The sequence below is a fragment of the Amphiprion ocellaris genome, chromosome 24, assembly GCF_022539595.1.
Source record: "Amphiprion ocellaris isolate individual 3 ecotype Okinawa chromosome 24, ASM2253959v1, whole genome shotgun sequence".
Classification (NCBI taxonomy): domain Eukaryota; kingdom Metazoa; phylum Chordata; class Actinopteri; family Pomacentridae; genus Amphiprion; species Amphiprion ocellaris.
Genome location: NC_072789.1, coordinates 18587484 through 18603015, shown reverse-complemented (window position 1 = coordinate 18603015; position 15532 = coordinate 18587484). Strand labels below are relative to the sequence as shown.

Genomic DNA, 15532 nt, shown 5'->3' with positions numbered 1-15532 from the left:
AACTTTTCTTCTCTTGGTTAAACTGTAATGAAAATAATATGAGATAACTCTCTAAATAAATTCCATCCATCCATCCATCATCCATCCATCCATCCATCCATCATCCATCCATCATCCACCCATCATCCATCCATCCATCCATCATCCATCCATCATCCATCCATCCATCCATCATCCATCCATCCATCCATCCATCCATCTTCTTCCTCTTATCCGGGGTCAGGTTGTGGAGGCAGTAGATGAAGCAGGACATTCCATAGTTCACAGCTCTTCCTGGGGGATCCTGAGGCGTTCCCAGGCCAGATGAGATATATAATCCCTCCAGTGAGTTCTAGGTCTACCCCGGGGTCTCCTCCCAGGAGGACGTGTTCGTAAAACCGAGGTTCAACAATCGGTTGGAGCCTCCATTCCAGCATCCCAGAGTAAACTTTCCCAGGAGGATGAGAAGTGTGATACCCTGGTAGTTGGAACACACTCTCTGGTCCCCCTTTTAGAAAATGGGAACCACCACCCCAGTCTTCCACTCCACAGCACCGTACCCGATGTCCACGCCACATTGTAGAGACGTGTCAGCCAAGACAGGCCAACAATGTCCAGAGCCTTCAGCATCTCAGGGTGGATCTCGTCCACACCTGGTGCCACCGAGGAGCTTCATAACTACCTCGGCGACCTCTGCCACGGATATGGATGAAGATCCCCCCGAGTCTTTAGGTTCTGCCTCCTCCACAGAGGACATGTTTACCGGGTTCAGGAATTCCTCAAAGTGCTCTTTCCACCACCCAACAATGTCCCCAGTATGGATCAACAGTTCTCCACCCTGACTGTACACAGCCTGGGCAAAGGCCTGATTCCTCTTCCTGAGGTGGTGAACAGTTTACTAGAACTTCCTTGAGGTCAACCCAAAGTCCTTCTCCAGAGCCTCCCCGAACTCCTCCCACATCCAAGTTTTAGCTTCCACAACTGCAGCAGCTGCAGCCTTTCTGGCCGACCGGTACCTGTCAGCTGCTCAGGAGACCTCCGAGCCAGCCAGGCCCGAAAAGCCTCCTTTTCCAGCCTGATAGCTTCCCTCACCACTGGTGTCCACCAGCAGGTTTTTGGGTTGTCTACAGGCACCAGTTACCTTCAGGCCACAGTTCCTAACAGCTGCTTCTGCAATGGAGGCTTTGAACATGGACCACTCAGACTCCATGTCCCCAACCTCCCCGGGATGCAGGAGAAACTCTTCTGGAGGTGGGAATTGAAAACCCGACGGACAGGGTCCTCCTCCAGATGTTCCCAGTTCACCCTCACTACACGTTTGGGTTTACCACGTCTGTCCAGCAGTCTTCCATCAGATCCAACTCACCACCAGGTGGTGATCAGTTGACAGCTCTGTTCCTCTCTTCACCCGAGTGTCCGAGACATCTGGCCGCAGGTCTGATGATACGACGATGAAGTCCATCATCGACCTTTGACCTAAGGTGTTCTGGTACCAGGGACACTTATGAGAACCTGATGCTCCATCATGGTGTTTGTTATGGACAGGTCTATGGCTAGAGCAGAAGTCCAATAACAAAACACCACTCAGATTCAGATCAGGCTGTTCCTCCCAATCACCTCCTTCAGGTTTCTATATCGTTGTCCACGTGAACATTTAAGTCCCCCCAGAAGAACTATGGAGTCCCCCAGGGGGTTCTAAATAAATTATTTTATGAAATTATTTCTTCAGACAATTCTGTCAAAAACTTTCAACTTTATTTGTGTATTTTTTAGTGTACATTTTAAAAAGAAGAAAAATCTGAAAAATTGTCACTAAAATATCAGTGGAAATCCATAACGGCTCTTTAAAAAGCCGAAACTCTTACGTAGATGTTTTAACATCCCTGTCAATTTTGTAAAGCATCTGGAAATTAACTGTATATTATAATAATAATAATAATAATAATAATAATAATAATAATAATAATAATAATAATAATAATAATAATAATAATAATAAAAACCATATTTACCTACAAAAACCTCCAAACTGAGTCTTTAAAAGTGAGAATTTGATCCGTTCTGCCTGGTAACGTTCAGGAAGTCCATTTTTCTGAACAAATATTCCAGATGTGAGATGAATATTTTCACAGCTGACTACAGAATAAGTTAACGTTTAGCTCCGTCCACCTCCCTGACTCCGCCCACGTACAGCCCTCCAAGCTCCGCCTCCAGCTCCGCCTCCTGTTGGTGGGCGGGGCCTCCGTCCGTCCATCCCAGCGTCCTCCACCAGGGCAGCCGCTCGGCCTGCAGGGCGGCGTTGTGGGCGTCACGGCCACGGGCGGTGACGGAACCCGACGGACTCAGGAAGGAGTCGGCGTCCGTCGCCGTGACGACAGAGAGGGGCGGGGCATCTGGGAGGTCATATGATATATGGTGAGGTTTAAGTTTCAGCTGGAAAATCTACAAATTGCGCACAACTGATTAGCATAAATCTGGATATTAACACAACTAATTATCATTAATCTGGATATTAACACAATAAAGTATCATAAATCTGGATATTAACACAACTAATCATCATAAAATGGAATATTAACACAACTAATTATCATAAATCTGGATATTAACACAACTAATTAGCATAAATCTGGGTATTAACACAATAAATTAGCATAAATCTGGATGTTAACACAACAAAATGTCAAACTCCTGGATGCTGATGCACCAAAAATAAAGAAAAATCCGGATATTAACTGACTAAAATGTGGAAAATCTGGCCGTTAACACAACAAAATCTGTATATTTATGTGTCAAAAATGAAAAAAATCTGGATTTTGATGCAGTAAAACATCAACAACTTGGATTTTAACACAGTAAAATGGTAAAAATCTGGATATTAACACAACAAAACAACAAAAACTTGTATACAAATGCACCAAAATGTAAAAAACTTTGATATTAATGAGCTCAGCGATGGAATTTTTCAGGACGACTTCATGTCTAAATATTTTAACTCATTTATAATTAATAATTATAATTATTTAATCTAATATCCAATATTTCAGATTCTAAATCAATGACAGGAGGAGAAATAACGGAGAACATTTCAGGTTTTAGTCTCTAATAGTAACTTTACATGATGATGCTGCCGCCACCGTGCTTCTGACTGAAACGGAAATTCAAACAGCCTCAATGATGACAGAAAGTTTTTGACATGTGAAGATAGAATTCTACAGTTGTGTTTGTGTACATGTTTTGCTGTTGTGTTGTTGTGTTGTGTACCTCTCAGCAGATCCAGCTGTGTGTGAGTGTGTTGTTGTGTTGTGTACCTCTCAGCAGATCCAGCTGTGTGTGAGTGTGTTGTTGTGTTGTGTACCTCTCAGCAGATCCAGCTGTGTGTGAGTGTGTTGTTGTGTTGTGTACCTCTCAGCAGATCCAGCTGTGTGTGAGTGTGAGCCATCAGAGCCTCCAGATGTTGATCCTCCTTCATTCGATCCAAACGTCTCTGAAGCTCCGACTGAAGCAGCAGCTGGACCTGATGATGGAGGAGCTGACACTGCTGTGGACTCACACAGGACGACTACACAACACACACCCAGACACACACAGACGTGAGCAGAGCGCTAAGCATCATGGGTAACAGGTGCTTCCTAGAATGATTCTCACCCGGTTCACAGCGATGTGCTCCTCCACCTGTCGCTTTAGCTCCGCCCTCCGGCTGTCCGTCAAACCCTCCTGACCAATCCAGAAAGCAGCAGTGGGCGGGGCCTTCGCTGCTCGGTGCTCCTCTAGAAAACGACGGACCTGAACACAAAAACCTCAATATTAGTGGAACAAAATGTCAAGAATCTGGACCTTAACTCACCAAAATGTTGAAAACCTGGAAATCAAGGCACCAAAACACCAAAAACCTGGATATTAATGTAGTAAAGTCCTAAAAACCTGGATATTAATGTAGTAAAGTCCTAAAAACCTGGATATTAATGTAGTAAAGTCCTAAAAACCTGGATATTAATGTAGAAAAGAGTCTAAAACCTGGATCTGTTGGAATCTCAACATCAGAATTCTGGATCAGAACACGGTAAACCTGGACATTTGGTCCTCACAGGTATAGCTAGACGTACCGCTCTCTGCAGCGTCATGGCGGCCTGTTGTCGGTTGTGTGTCTCTATCAGTGTGTGTCGCTGTGTGTTGTAGCGTTGTCGCTCTCTGAAGCCTCTCCAGAAGCTCTGGATCACCACGGCGGCTCGACGCTCCACCTCCTGCAGGTATGACGCCACCTGGTCTGGACACAAACATCTGAGGTTTCAGCTGGTTTGGTTTGAGTTGTAGAACATTCTGAGGAAGTTAGTTTAAGTTCCAGAAGGTTCTTCTCAGCGGTTGGGCTGTTCTTCCTTTAATATCACGGAACAACCTCACAGCAACGTTACTGGAAATGATAAATCTCCTTAGAATCAAGATCATCAAAAAATATTGATACCAACACACCAAAAGGTAAAAATCCTCGATCAACACACCAAAATATCAAAAACCTGGATAACAAAACACCAAAACACAAAAAACCACGGATGCCAACACACTAAAACATCAAAAACTTAGATATCAACACGCCAAAAGCTAAAAACCTGGATATCAACACACCAAAACATCAAAAACCATTGATACCAACACACCACAATGTAAAAACTTTGATATTTATGCCACAAAAACATTTTAAAAAAATTGGATATCAACACAGCAAAAGGTAAAAACCTGGATATCAACAGATCAAAACATCTAAAACCTGGATATTTGTGGCCCAAAATGTCAGAAAAACTGGATACCAACCCCCACAACTGTCAGAAACCTGAATATGAGCTCAATAGAACATCCAAAACTTGGATATTATGATATCAAAGTGTAAAAACACCTGTAGGATGGCGTTACTTTGAACCAACAATTCAGTAAGAAATGATGGTTTTACCTTAGCTGACATGTTTCAACTGCAGTCCTCTTCAGAGCGTCATTTGACGTGTCCTTTTTCATCAGGTGACCGGTCTGACAGATCTGTCAGAATCTGTCAGATAGGCCACGCCCCCCACCGTCTGGTGGTGTCTGGAGGATGGAGTCCAGGTGTTAGACGAGTTAATCGTCCAGGTTCATGGAGCAGCTCCCTCACTTCCTGGTCTCTAAGGCCTCCTTAATCCATGGTTTGTGTTTGTTGGTCTCTGATGTTAAATCCTCCCCCTGTCCCAGTCCATGATGGGGTTGTTTCTTTTACAGTGGTCCCTGATGGCTGATTTTTTTGTTTTCTTCATCTGCTTTTTCTTTTTGTCTTCTTGTGAGTCGTCCAGCTGTTTCCTTTATTCTGTCTGCTGTTCCTTTCTTCTTGTGTTGAATGATCTTCCAGTTTCTCCAGTGTATGTTTTATTGCATGATTTACACGGAGTTTCATATATGATGTTGCATTTTTTGTCTTTTGGATGGACTAATAGCTGCTGCAGTTTTCTATGTGGTTCTACTGCTGTGTTGATGTTGTGTTTTCTCATTATGGGATGTATGGGTTCTGTTGTCCCTCAGATATATGGAATGCTGATTATGTCTTCATTTTTATTGTCTGGTTTTTGTGTATGTTTTGTTTTTGTTTGTTTTAGTTTTTTCTCTTTGTTTTTGGCTTGTTGTTTTCCTTTGTTTATGGCCCATATGGGATATTGGTAGTGTGTGAGTGAGTTCTGATGTGTTTTTCCTCCTCCTGTCTGTCTTTATCATCGGTTATGATGCTGGTCTGTTCTAATAGTGTTCTAACTGGTAGTTTGTGTTCTGTGGATGTTCTGATGTCCAGAGGAGGTTCTGGTCCGTTCTAATAGTGTTCTAACTGGTAGTTTGTGTTCTGTGGATGTTCTGATGTCCAGAGGAGGTTCTGGTCCATGTGTGTGGGTTTCCTGTAAACTGTTATTTTGATGCTGCTGTCTTCTCTGTGGTGAATGTTCATGTCCAGGAATGAAATGGTCCGGTTTATTTCCTCTTCGTGTGTGGATTGTATGTTTCCCGTGTCGTCCATGTTGTTCAGATGATCAGTGAGTTCTTGTGTGTGTCCAGATTTTATTATTTCCAGGATGTCGTGGACGTATCTTCTCCAGAGTGTGGGTCTGCAGAGTGGGGATGGCTTTGGTTTCCAGGTCCTCCATGAAAAAGTTACTCATTATGGCTGAAAGTGGATCTTTTTTTAAACTTTATTTTACCAGGTAAGATCAGATGAGAACAGTTTCTCCTTTACAATGATGACCTGGCCAGATGTGTCATTGCTAAACCTGGTTTCTGACTGTAGATTATTCCTTTCAACTGAAAATAGGTGGATTTGGCAATAAACCGGAGTAATGTGATGATGTCGTCTACTGGGAGGTTTGTGTGTTTTTTCAGTGTCCTGTCCTTCATGAGTCGTTCCTGTACGATGTGTAATGTGACGTCTAGGGGGTTTTAGTGATGAATGAAACTACGTCATGTCATATGAATATCTCCTCTTTTTCTACTGTGATATGGTTTAGTTCTTGTCCAGTTGTTTGGAGTTCTTGCAGTGATGTTGTGATGTACCAAGGAGGGGTTTGATGATTTCTACCAGGGGGCGTGGTCAGTCTGACAGATTCTGACAGATCAGTCAGATCGGCTATGTGATAAAAAAGGACACGTCATCACACATCAGATGACGCTCTGAAGAAGACGGCAGATGCCGTCAAAACATGTTGGCAAGGTAAAAACCATATTTTCTTACTGAATTGTCAGTTTAAAAGTAATGCTATCCTACAATAAGAAACAACAAAATGAACATTATCCAATTATTGTAAAAAAAAACCTGGTTATTACTGCACCAAAACATGAAAACCTGGATGATACGGTCCCAAAAGTCCATAAACCTGGACATTATCGCACCTTAAACGTTCTCAAACAGGAAGTCAGTGGGTTCTAAAGGCATCCAGGTGATAAATCTGAAGAATAATGAGTTTACCAGGTGGAAGCAGCTGCAGCAGACGTCTCTGTTTCTGGTGGAACCTCCTCCTGGCCTGCTGACGCCTCACAAACACCTGCAACACATTCAGACACTTCAGACAAACCAGAGCTCCAGGAGGATGAGGAGCTCTACCTGGATGAAGGTGGACTCACCTGGTAGCTGAGCTCTTCCTGCCACCGCTGGACCTCCCTCTGCTGCTGCTGCTGCCTCCTCCGTGCTCTGACAGCCAAAAAACACAGCGTTACAGGAAGTTACCTGGACCTCAGACAGGAAGTTACCTCAGACAGGAAGTTACCTGTATCTCAGACAGGAAGTTACCTGTACCTCAGAGAAGAAGTTACCTGTATCTCAGACAGGAAGTTGCCTGTACCTCAGACAGAAAGTTACCTGTACCTCAGACAGAAAGTTACCTGGACCTCAGACAGGAAGTTACCTGGACCTCAGACGGGAAGTTACCTGTACCTCAGACGGGAAGTTACCTGTACCTCAGACGGGACGTTACCTGTATCTCAGACAGGAAGTTACCTGTGCCTCAGACAGGAAGTTACCTGTATCTCAGACAGGAAGTTACTGTATCTCAGACAGGAAGTTACCTGTACCTCAGACAAGAAGTTACCTGTATCTCAGACAGGAAGTTGCCTGTACCTCAGACAGAAAGTTACCTGTACCTCAGACAGAAAGTTACCTGGACCTCAGACAGGAAGTTACCTGGACCTCAGACGGGAAGTTACCTGTACCTCAGACGGGAAGTTACCTGTACCTCAGACGGGACGTTACCTGTATCTCAGACAGGAAGTTACCTGTGCCTCAGACAGGAAGTTACCTGTATCTCAGACAGGAAGTTACTGTATCTCAGACAGGAAGTTACCTGTATCTCAGACAGGAAGTTACCTGTATCTCAGACAGGAAGTTACCTGTACCTCAGACAGGAAGTTACCTGTACCTCAGACAGGAAGTTACCTGTACCTCAGACAGGAAGTTACCTGTACCTCAGACAGGAAGTTACCTGTACCTCAGACAGGAAGTTACCTGTATCTCCGCTGCAGCGTGCTGACGGCTCGGTTCAGACTCTTCACTCGGCGTCGGGTTTGATAGGAACGCCACGCCGCCTGGACGACACATGCCGCCCGCACATGCTCAGTGCTGACCTGCACACAAGGAGTCAGTTAACGATCTGATTGGACGGTGATGACATCATTCTGGAGTCTGGAGCTTCCCTAACCCGTATTGAAAACTTGACTATTTTAAAATAATATATCAATAATATAAATACAAAATACATTTTAAATGATTTTCTAAAAATAAAATCAATGTTTAAAAACTGATGGAACAAATTAAAATGACCAAAGATAGACTTAATTATATTAAAATAAATATTAATTTTTAAAACTTTTTAATTACAAATGAAAAAATTTAAATTAAATAAACAAAATGTAAATAATAAATAAATAAAATAAATATGAATGCGAACACATGAATTAAATGAAAAAAGTTGCTGAAAATATTTAAATTTAAGAAATTAAACACATTTTCAAATACAAAGAAAACCACAAACTTATTATAAACAAAGAAGCTAAAATTGAACATAACATTTTTTTAAATAATTCTTAAAAAAAATAATTAATTTAAAATAATGACAAAGATTATAAAATCTAAAGGAAAAAAATAAAAAAGTAAATTTCAGATGCTAAAAAAAATCTTTTACATTTTCTTTAAAAAATGAATTATTTAATACATAAAATATACATTTTAAAATGCATTTTACGTATTAAAAATATTTTTCTGCTTTTTAAAACAGTGAGAATCTTTTTTACATTTTAAATTTTCAAAAAATACAAATATTAAACAAGAAGAGGTTTATAAGACTTATTAAAAAAATATAATAATTACTATTTTGTTGAATTTATATTAAATTAATATTTTTAAACTCCTGCAGATAAATAAATCCAAAACTCTTTTAAAAGTAATTATTTTCTTTTACAACTAAATTTAATAATAAATATAGAATGAATTCATATCAAACAAGTTTTAGAAATGAAATAATTTTAAAAAACGAAATGACCTCAGACTGACTCATCCTCTGCTCTGATTGGACGAGAGCAATCAGCTGTTCCAGGTCCTGATCGAAGCCCCGCCCCCTCCAGTCTTTGTCCAATAAGCTGTCCAGACCTGCAGACAGACGGACAGGTGAGCTCTCAGCCCAGGTGACCCGCAGATTCACCTGAGTGTGATCTCTGACTTCTGACCTCTGAAGCTCAGGAGGAGGGGCCGGAGGCGGAGCCTCAGCTGACTGGCCATGAGGAGGATAAGTCTGATCGAGGCTCCGCCTACCGCCGGGTCAGAGCTGAGAGCTAATTGGCCGATGGCTTCGTTGAGCAGCAGGAGGGTGGAGTCATCGCTGAGCTCAGACAGGAAGTTCCTGCACGTCAAACAAAATAAAATGCAGGAAAATAAAAAACAACGTAAACAGTTTTAGTAAAAAAAACACTTAAACTTATTTGATCATTACTTGAAATTTATTTTTAATTAATTTTAATTCAGAATAAATTAGTATTTTAAATTAACATTTTAACATTTTTTTAAAATATTAAATAGATTCTTATTTTTCAGTAATTGAATTTTTTTTTGAATAATTTACATTTTACATTTTTTTGTACTTTTGAATCAGTTTTTTTAAATAAAATATATTTGATTATTTTAAAGTAATAAAATTAATTATTATTATTTTTTACTATAATTTAAACACATTTCAAAACTTTTTGACTTCTTTCAATTCTTTACTTTTCTCATATTTTGAGTAGTTCAAATTTAAATATTAGGACTTTTTGACAACTATTTCAGTATTTAAACATTTTTATTCCATTCTATTTTTGTATTTCAGAACATTTGAAATTTTATGTTTTTATTATTAAAAATATTGTCAAGCTAAGTCTGGTCATCTTGTATTTTAAAATATCAAGATTAAAAATATTTAAATTTCTTTAAAATATTTTTATACATTTTTTTATTTCTGAACTTCAGAATGAACATTTTTGAAAATATATTTTAGATTATTTTTGAACTTTTTAATTTGTTCAGGTATTGGTTATTTTAATAATTTAAAATTAAATAATAAAATACTATTTTAGAACACTTTTACTTTTGTCTTGATTTAAATTAACTTTGTTGACCAAACACACACACACACACACACAATTTATTTTGTGTATAAATAATAAAACATTAAGTCCTGTTTCACCTGTTGGTTGAGCAGATCTGAATCCACATCTGGATACACAGCAGCGTCACGGCGACATCATCGCACATCTGGATCTGCTCGTAGTGGGCGGAGCTTAGGACTGCAGAAACAGGAAGGAGCTGTTACAGTTTATATTTTACTTCCTGTGAAAAAAAACTTTTTTTTACAGGAAGAAGATACAGGAGACTAAAAATACTAAAAAATACACACAAAACTTTAAAATAATATTATTTATTTGATACAAACAAATATACAATTTTAAATGCAATGTAAAGATTAAAAATAATTATAATAATTTAAAGCAGTGAAGTTTAATATATTCAGTATTTTTAAATACCAGTCTTAAAATATTTTGATTTCGTAAATTTTTATTTTTTTTTTTGGAACTTCAGAAATTCTAGAAATTTGTTGATATTTTTACATTTTTCTTCCGGTAAAAAAAATGTGATTTTTCCTGGATTTTCATGAATCCAAATATAAAATATACAAAGAACAATTTCTAAACGTAATAATTTAAAATACTGAGTAATGATTGATGATAAAAAAAATAAATAACTTGAAACTACGTAAATCTGTTTCATTTTCAAAATACTAAAATATTTTTTTACATTAAAAAATACAATTTAAATGAAACTAACAAAGATGCTCTTAAAAGATCAAAATAATTATATTAATAATGAAATTATTTTTTTTCTAAAATATTAATTACAGAAGACATTTTTAAAAATTACTTGAAATAATTTGAATTGAAAAGACTAAAAATATTTCTTCAAATTCAACAAGAAGAAAATAACCATCAAATCACTTAATTTAAATAAAAAATTATTTAAAATATATTTGAGAAGATAAATCAACTTAAAGAATTGTGTTAAAATACTGAAAATACTTTAGAAATAATTTTTAAAAACTAATTTTATCACTGAAAATAATTAAAAAGATTTGAAAAACGTAAAAAAGATCCTAAAACTTAAGACGCTAAAATGTATTTATCTGAGACAAAAAAACATACAATTTTAAATCCAATTTAAAGATTTAAAAAAAAATATATATATATATATATATATATATACTTAAACTTTAGAATAATTTAAATCAGTCTAGTTTCATATTTTTATTTAGTATTTTTAAATATTGGTGTTTAAATATTTAGAATTCTTTAAATAGATGTGATTTGTTTTTTTTTAGAACTTCAGAAACTTTAAAAAATTGTTCATATTTTCACTTTTTTTTTCTTCCTGTAATAAACTGTAAATTTGTTCGGAACTATTTTCAGCGGCGGATGAATCCACATCTGACCCTGTGTGGCTGAATCAATAATCAGTAATCAGTAATCAGACTGACCCTGGGGGTGATCAATAATCAATAATCAGACTGACTCTGGGAGCTGATCAATAATCAGACTGACTCTGGGGGTTGATCAATAATCAATAATCAGACTGACCCTGGGAGCTGATCAATAATCAATAATCAGACTGACCGTGGGAGCTGATCAATAATCAATAATCAGACTGACTCTGGGAGCTGATCAATAATCAATAATCAGACTGACTCTGGGAGCTGATCAATAATCAGACTGACTCTGGGGGGTGATCAATATTCAATAATCAGACTGACCCTGGGAGCTGATCAATCATCAATAATCAGACTGACTCTGGGAGCTGATCAATAATCAATAATCAGACTGACCGTGGGAGCTGATCAATAATCAATAATCAGACTGACCGTGGGAGGTGATCAATAATCAATAATCAGACTGACCGTGGGAGCTGATCAATAATCAATAATCAGACTGACCGTGGGAGCTGAGGTGTGTCTGATCCTCCAGAAGTCGACCGACTGAATCCTTCATCGTCTTCCTGAACTGAGACCAACACTGCAGAAACACAGCAGAGTTATTTTAACGTTCCTCCAATGTTCCCCACAAACACTGAATGGGTCTCACCTCCGACCGCCTCATTAGCTGACCGGCCAATGAGAGCACAGCGTCCATGACTGACGGCAGGAACAGCCTATGGAACGCCTCCGAGTGTCGGCCGGGTTCGACGCCGACGCAACAGCAGCTGGACAGAAAAAATAATAAAAAATTAATAAAAAATAACCCAAATTATCCAAAACTAATAAAAACTAATAACAATAAATTATTTTAAAACTAATTTAAAAAAAAAACACAAACAAATACTAATTTAAACTTTAAAATGATTTCAGGCTGTAGATTTAAATTCCAAACTACATGTAATAAAATATAATTCAAAATGCTGGAAGAGCAACTAAACCTAAACTATTAATAATAGCGAAATTGAAAAACTTAAATTATAATCAACAAATAATTAAATTATTAACTATAAAAGAAAAAACAAAAAAAATTGACCAAAAAAATTGATAGAAAATAAACACAAAATAAAGGAAGTCAAATACTATATCTTGCTTTATCTGTGGCTTAAATTCTTAAATAATGTAAATTTATTTTTTGCAAAAGAAAATATATATTTTCAACAATGAAACTAATTCTTAAATGGACTAGAAATATTTTTTAAATATATCTTTACATATTAATTAGATATATTTTAAAGTACTAAAAGATCTTTTCCTGAAGAAACAGATTTTTTTTTTAAATTCATTTAAAATTTTAAAAATATATTTTTGAATGAAAAAAATTAATAAAAAGGAAAATATTAAAATTAATTGATAGAAATGTTTCTGGATATTAGAAATAATTACAGATCAAGTATTTTTAACAATTAAGGAATTAAAATACGGAACAGAAGAGATTAAATTTTTTAAATTTATAGATTTAAAAAATTATCCCATTTAATTTTTTTTGCATTTCTGAATTTAGGAGTAAAATAATGCTTATAGTTTAGAATTATTATTTTTTGGTTATTTAATAATGTGCATTGTTTTCAATATTTTTTATTTTTGAAAAATATTTTTTATTTTTTAAAATAACAGTTACAAAAAAATTAATACTCGACATCCTCAAAACAACGTTTTTAATGGTAAGATAAAACCATTTTTATGTTCTGAAATTATTTTCTCTTCCTCGGTAAACCCTGGCGCTCCACCTGTCCCACCAGGTGAGGCGGAGCTCCACCTGTCCTACCAGGTGAGGCAGAGCTCCACCTGTCCTACCAGGTGAGGTGGGCCAGCGTTGCCATGGCGCTCCAGTCGTTCTGCAGCTTCCTGGAGTTCAGGGCGGTGACACAGAGACTCAGGACGCCGCTGAGATACAAACGAGACTTCAGGAGGGACGAGGAGACGCCGCCGTCAGGTTGGAGAGCCGCTGAGTTCAGAGCCTCTGAAATAAACAGGAAGTAAACAGAAAATAACAAGAAGTAAACAGGAAATAAACAGGAAACAACAGGAATAAAAACAGGAAATAAACTGGAAAAAAAACAGGAAATAAATGGGGGAAAATGGAAATAAACAGGAAGTAAACAGGAAACAACAGGTGCATAGACAAACAGACAAACAGACAGACAGGAAGTTGTCTCACTGCTTAAGCTGCTGGTCAGCAGGTTGATTCTCTGCTCCTGGTCCAGATCTTCGTCCTCCAGCTTCCTCTTCAGCTCCTGAAGCTCCTCTTCCTCCATGACTGCACTCAGGTGAGGATCTACCTGAGCAGGAGGGTTAGCTACCTGTAGAAGAAAGTATTTATTTATTTTTTATTCTGGATGTTTATTTTATTGTATGAGTGGTATGTGTTGTCTGTGCAGCAGACTTGACCTGATGAACCTTCAGGATGAACTCAGGGAACAAACGTCCTCAATGCCGTGTTCAACAATACTTCAAGAAGCTTCAGGAAAAACTACATATTTACACGTTTTGCAGCATCTTCTGTCTCTTCGTGGTCGTTTTGTGCCTCTTTGTGGGTTTTTTTGTCTCTTCTGTTTACATTTTGTCATTTTCTGGTCAATGTGTGTCTCTTTGTGATAGTTTTGTGTCACAGTTTGATAGTCTGGACATCATTGCTGGCCTTTTGAATCTCATTTTAGACAGCTGACATGTCTTTATTGTCGACTTGTTTCTTTCTGTGGTCATGCTGTTGTTTTGTGGAAGCTTTATGTTTCAAACTATACATCCACGCATCTTTTCCATCATTTTGTGTCTCTTTTTTCTTGTTTTGCGTCTCTTTTCTGCCTCCATTGTGCTGATTTTTCATGTTTTTTGTGTTGCATGTCAGTAAAAGTAGAAATATTTCCAGCTGAACGTTCCGGTAAACATCAGGTAGCTGTATCAAACAGGTGAAACCAGAACCTGCAGGTGTGTGAACGGACTCACCTGAAGCTCCGCTGTAGCGCCGGTTAGCAGCTAACGGCTCGAACTGCCGGTTCGTCGTCTTTTACGGACGATTAGAAAACATTACTGGACGTGAAAAGTCCCGTTTACCGGTTAAAGGGCGCTTCCGTTCACTGGTCTGTGTCCTAAAGTTGATTTAAAACCGCCGCCGAGCTTCAAAAGTCGGCTAAAGTTAGCTGCTAGCAGCGAGAAGACGCTGGTTTGTTTCTACGGTAACGTGACGTCATGACGCAGGGGCACGTCCAGCCATCCAAATCCTAAAACTTTATTGACACTGGACAGCCGCAGAATCCAACCGGAACGTTTATTTATTTAAAAAATAAATATGAGCTTTGAAATTCTCATTAAGCTCAAACCGAATATACATTTCAGTTCTTTAGATTTAAAATAAATATGATGTAGTTTAAAAAATAATAATGATACAAATTTAATATAATAAATGTGAAAAAATAATGAAGATTTAGATTTGACTTTTTCAAAAGACTGAATATTTTTATAAAGACAAAAAATACGTTTTTTCCAAATTCTAATTATTGGAAATGATGTACTCAAAATACTAACAAATGTTTTAAAAACTAAAATATTTTTAAAAGAAATTTAAACATTCTCATGCACTGTTTAAAATGTTAAAAATGCTTTTCAAGTAAGAAAACTTAAAAAACAAAAATTGACCAATAGTAAAAAGAATAACTTGTAATTGTAATACAAAAACACATCTTTAAAAATAAAAAATATTGTGTTGGGGGGGGGGTGCATTATAAATTTAAAACGTTTCAAAGCATTTGCAGAAATATATATTTTGAGAAATTAAAATGCTTTCCAAAATTCATTCATTAAAACAATTCTGATTTATTTAAAATATTAAAAAAGCTTAAATTCAAATTTATTTTTGTACATATTTTATTATTATTATTATTATTATTATTATTATTATTATTATTATTATTATTATTATTATTATTATTATTATTATTATTATTATTATTATTGTTGTTGTTGTTGTTGTTGTTGTTGTTGTTGTTGTTGTTGTTTTATTCATAAATATGAAAGAT

The 15532-nt window shown here is 37.0% G+C and overlaps 1 protein-coding gene and 1 long non-coding RNA gene across 5 annotated transcripts in view; both read right to left on the bottom strand.

Annotated features, from left to right (window-relative positions):
* The window catches only part of LOC129348284 (uncharacterized), a 90668-nt gene that overhangs the window by 40533 nt on the left and 34603 nt on the right, over window positions 1-15532 (bottom strand). The gene's annotated exons all lie outside the window — the stretch shown is intronic.
* iqcb1 (IQ motif containing B1) lies at window positions 1713-14711 on the bottom strand. 3 transcript variants are annotated; one of them, XM_055008306.1, is made up of 15 exons: window positions 14463-14710; window positions 13678-13819; window positions 13314-13479; window positions 12127-12244; window positions 11979-12057; window positions 10185-10284; window positions 9193-9365; window positions 9009-9115; window positions 7976-8094; window positions 7099-7165; window positions 6944-7019; window positions 4086-4246; window positions 3628-3765; window positions 3385-3541; window positions 1713-2372 (listed from the first exon to the last, which is right to left on the bottom strand). In XM_055008306.1, the coding sequence occupies exons 2-15, from the start codon at window positions 13772-13774 to the stop codon at window positions 2128-2130; spliced, it is 1803 nt and encodes a 600-aa protein (XP_054864281.1). In that variant the 5' UTR covers window positions 13775-13819; window positions 14463-14710; the 3' UTR covers window positions 1713-2127. The 3 variants fall into 3 exon arrangements, with proteins under 3 accessions (XP_054864281.1, XP_054864282.1, XP_054864283.1); XM_055008307.1 differs by lacking the exon at window positions 14463-14710 and adding an exon at window positions 13908-14454; XM_055008308.1 differs by having other exon boundaries at window positions 2138-2372; window positions 4086-4241; window positions 14463-14711.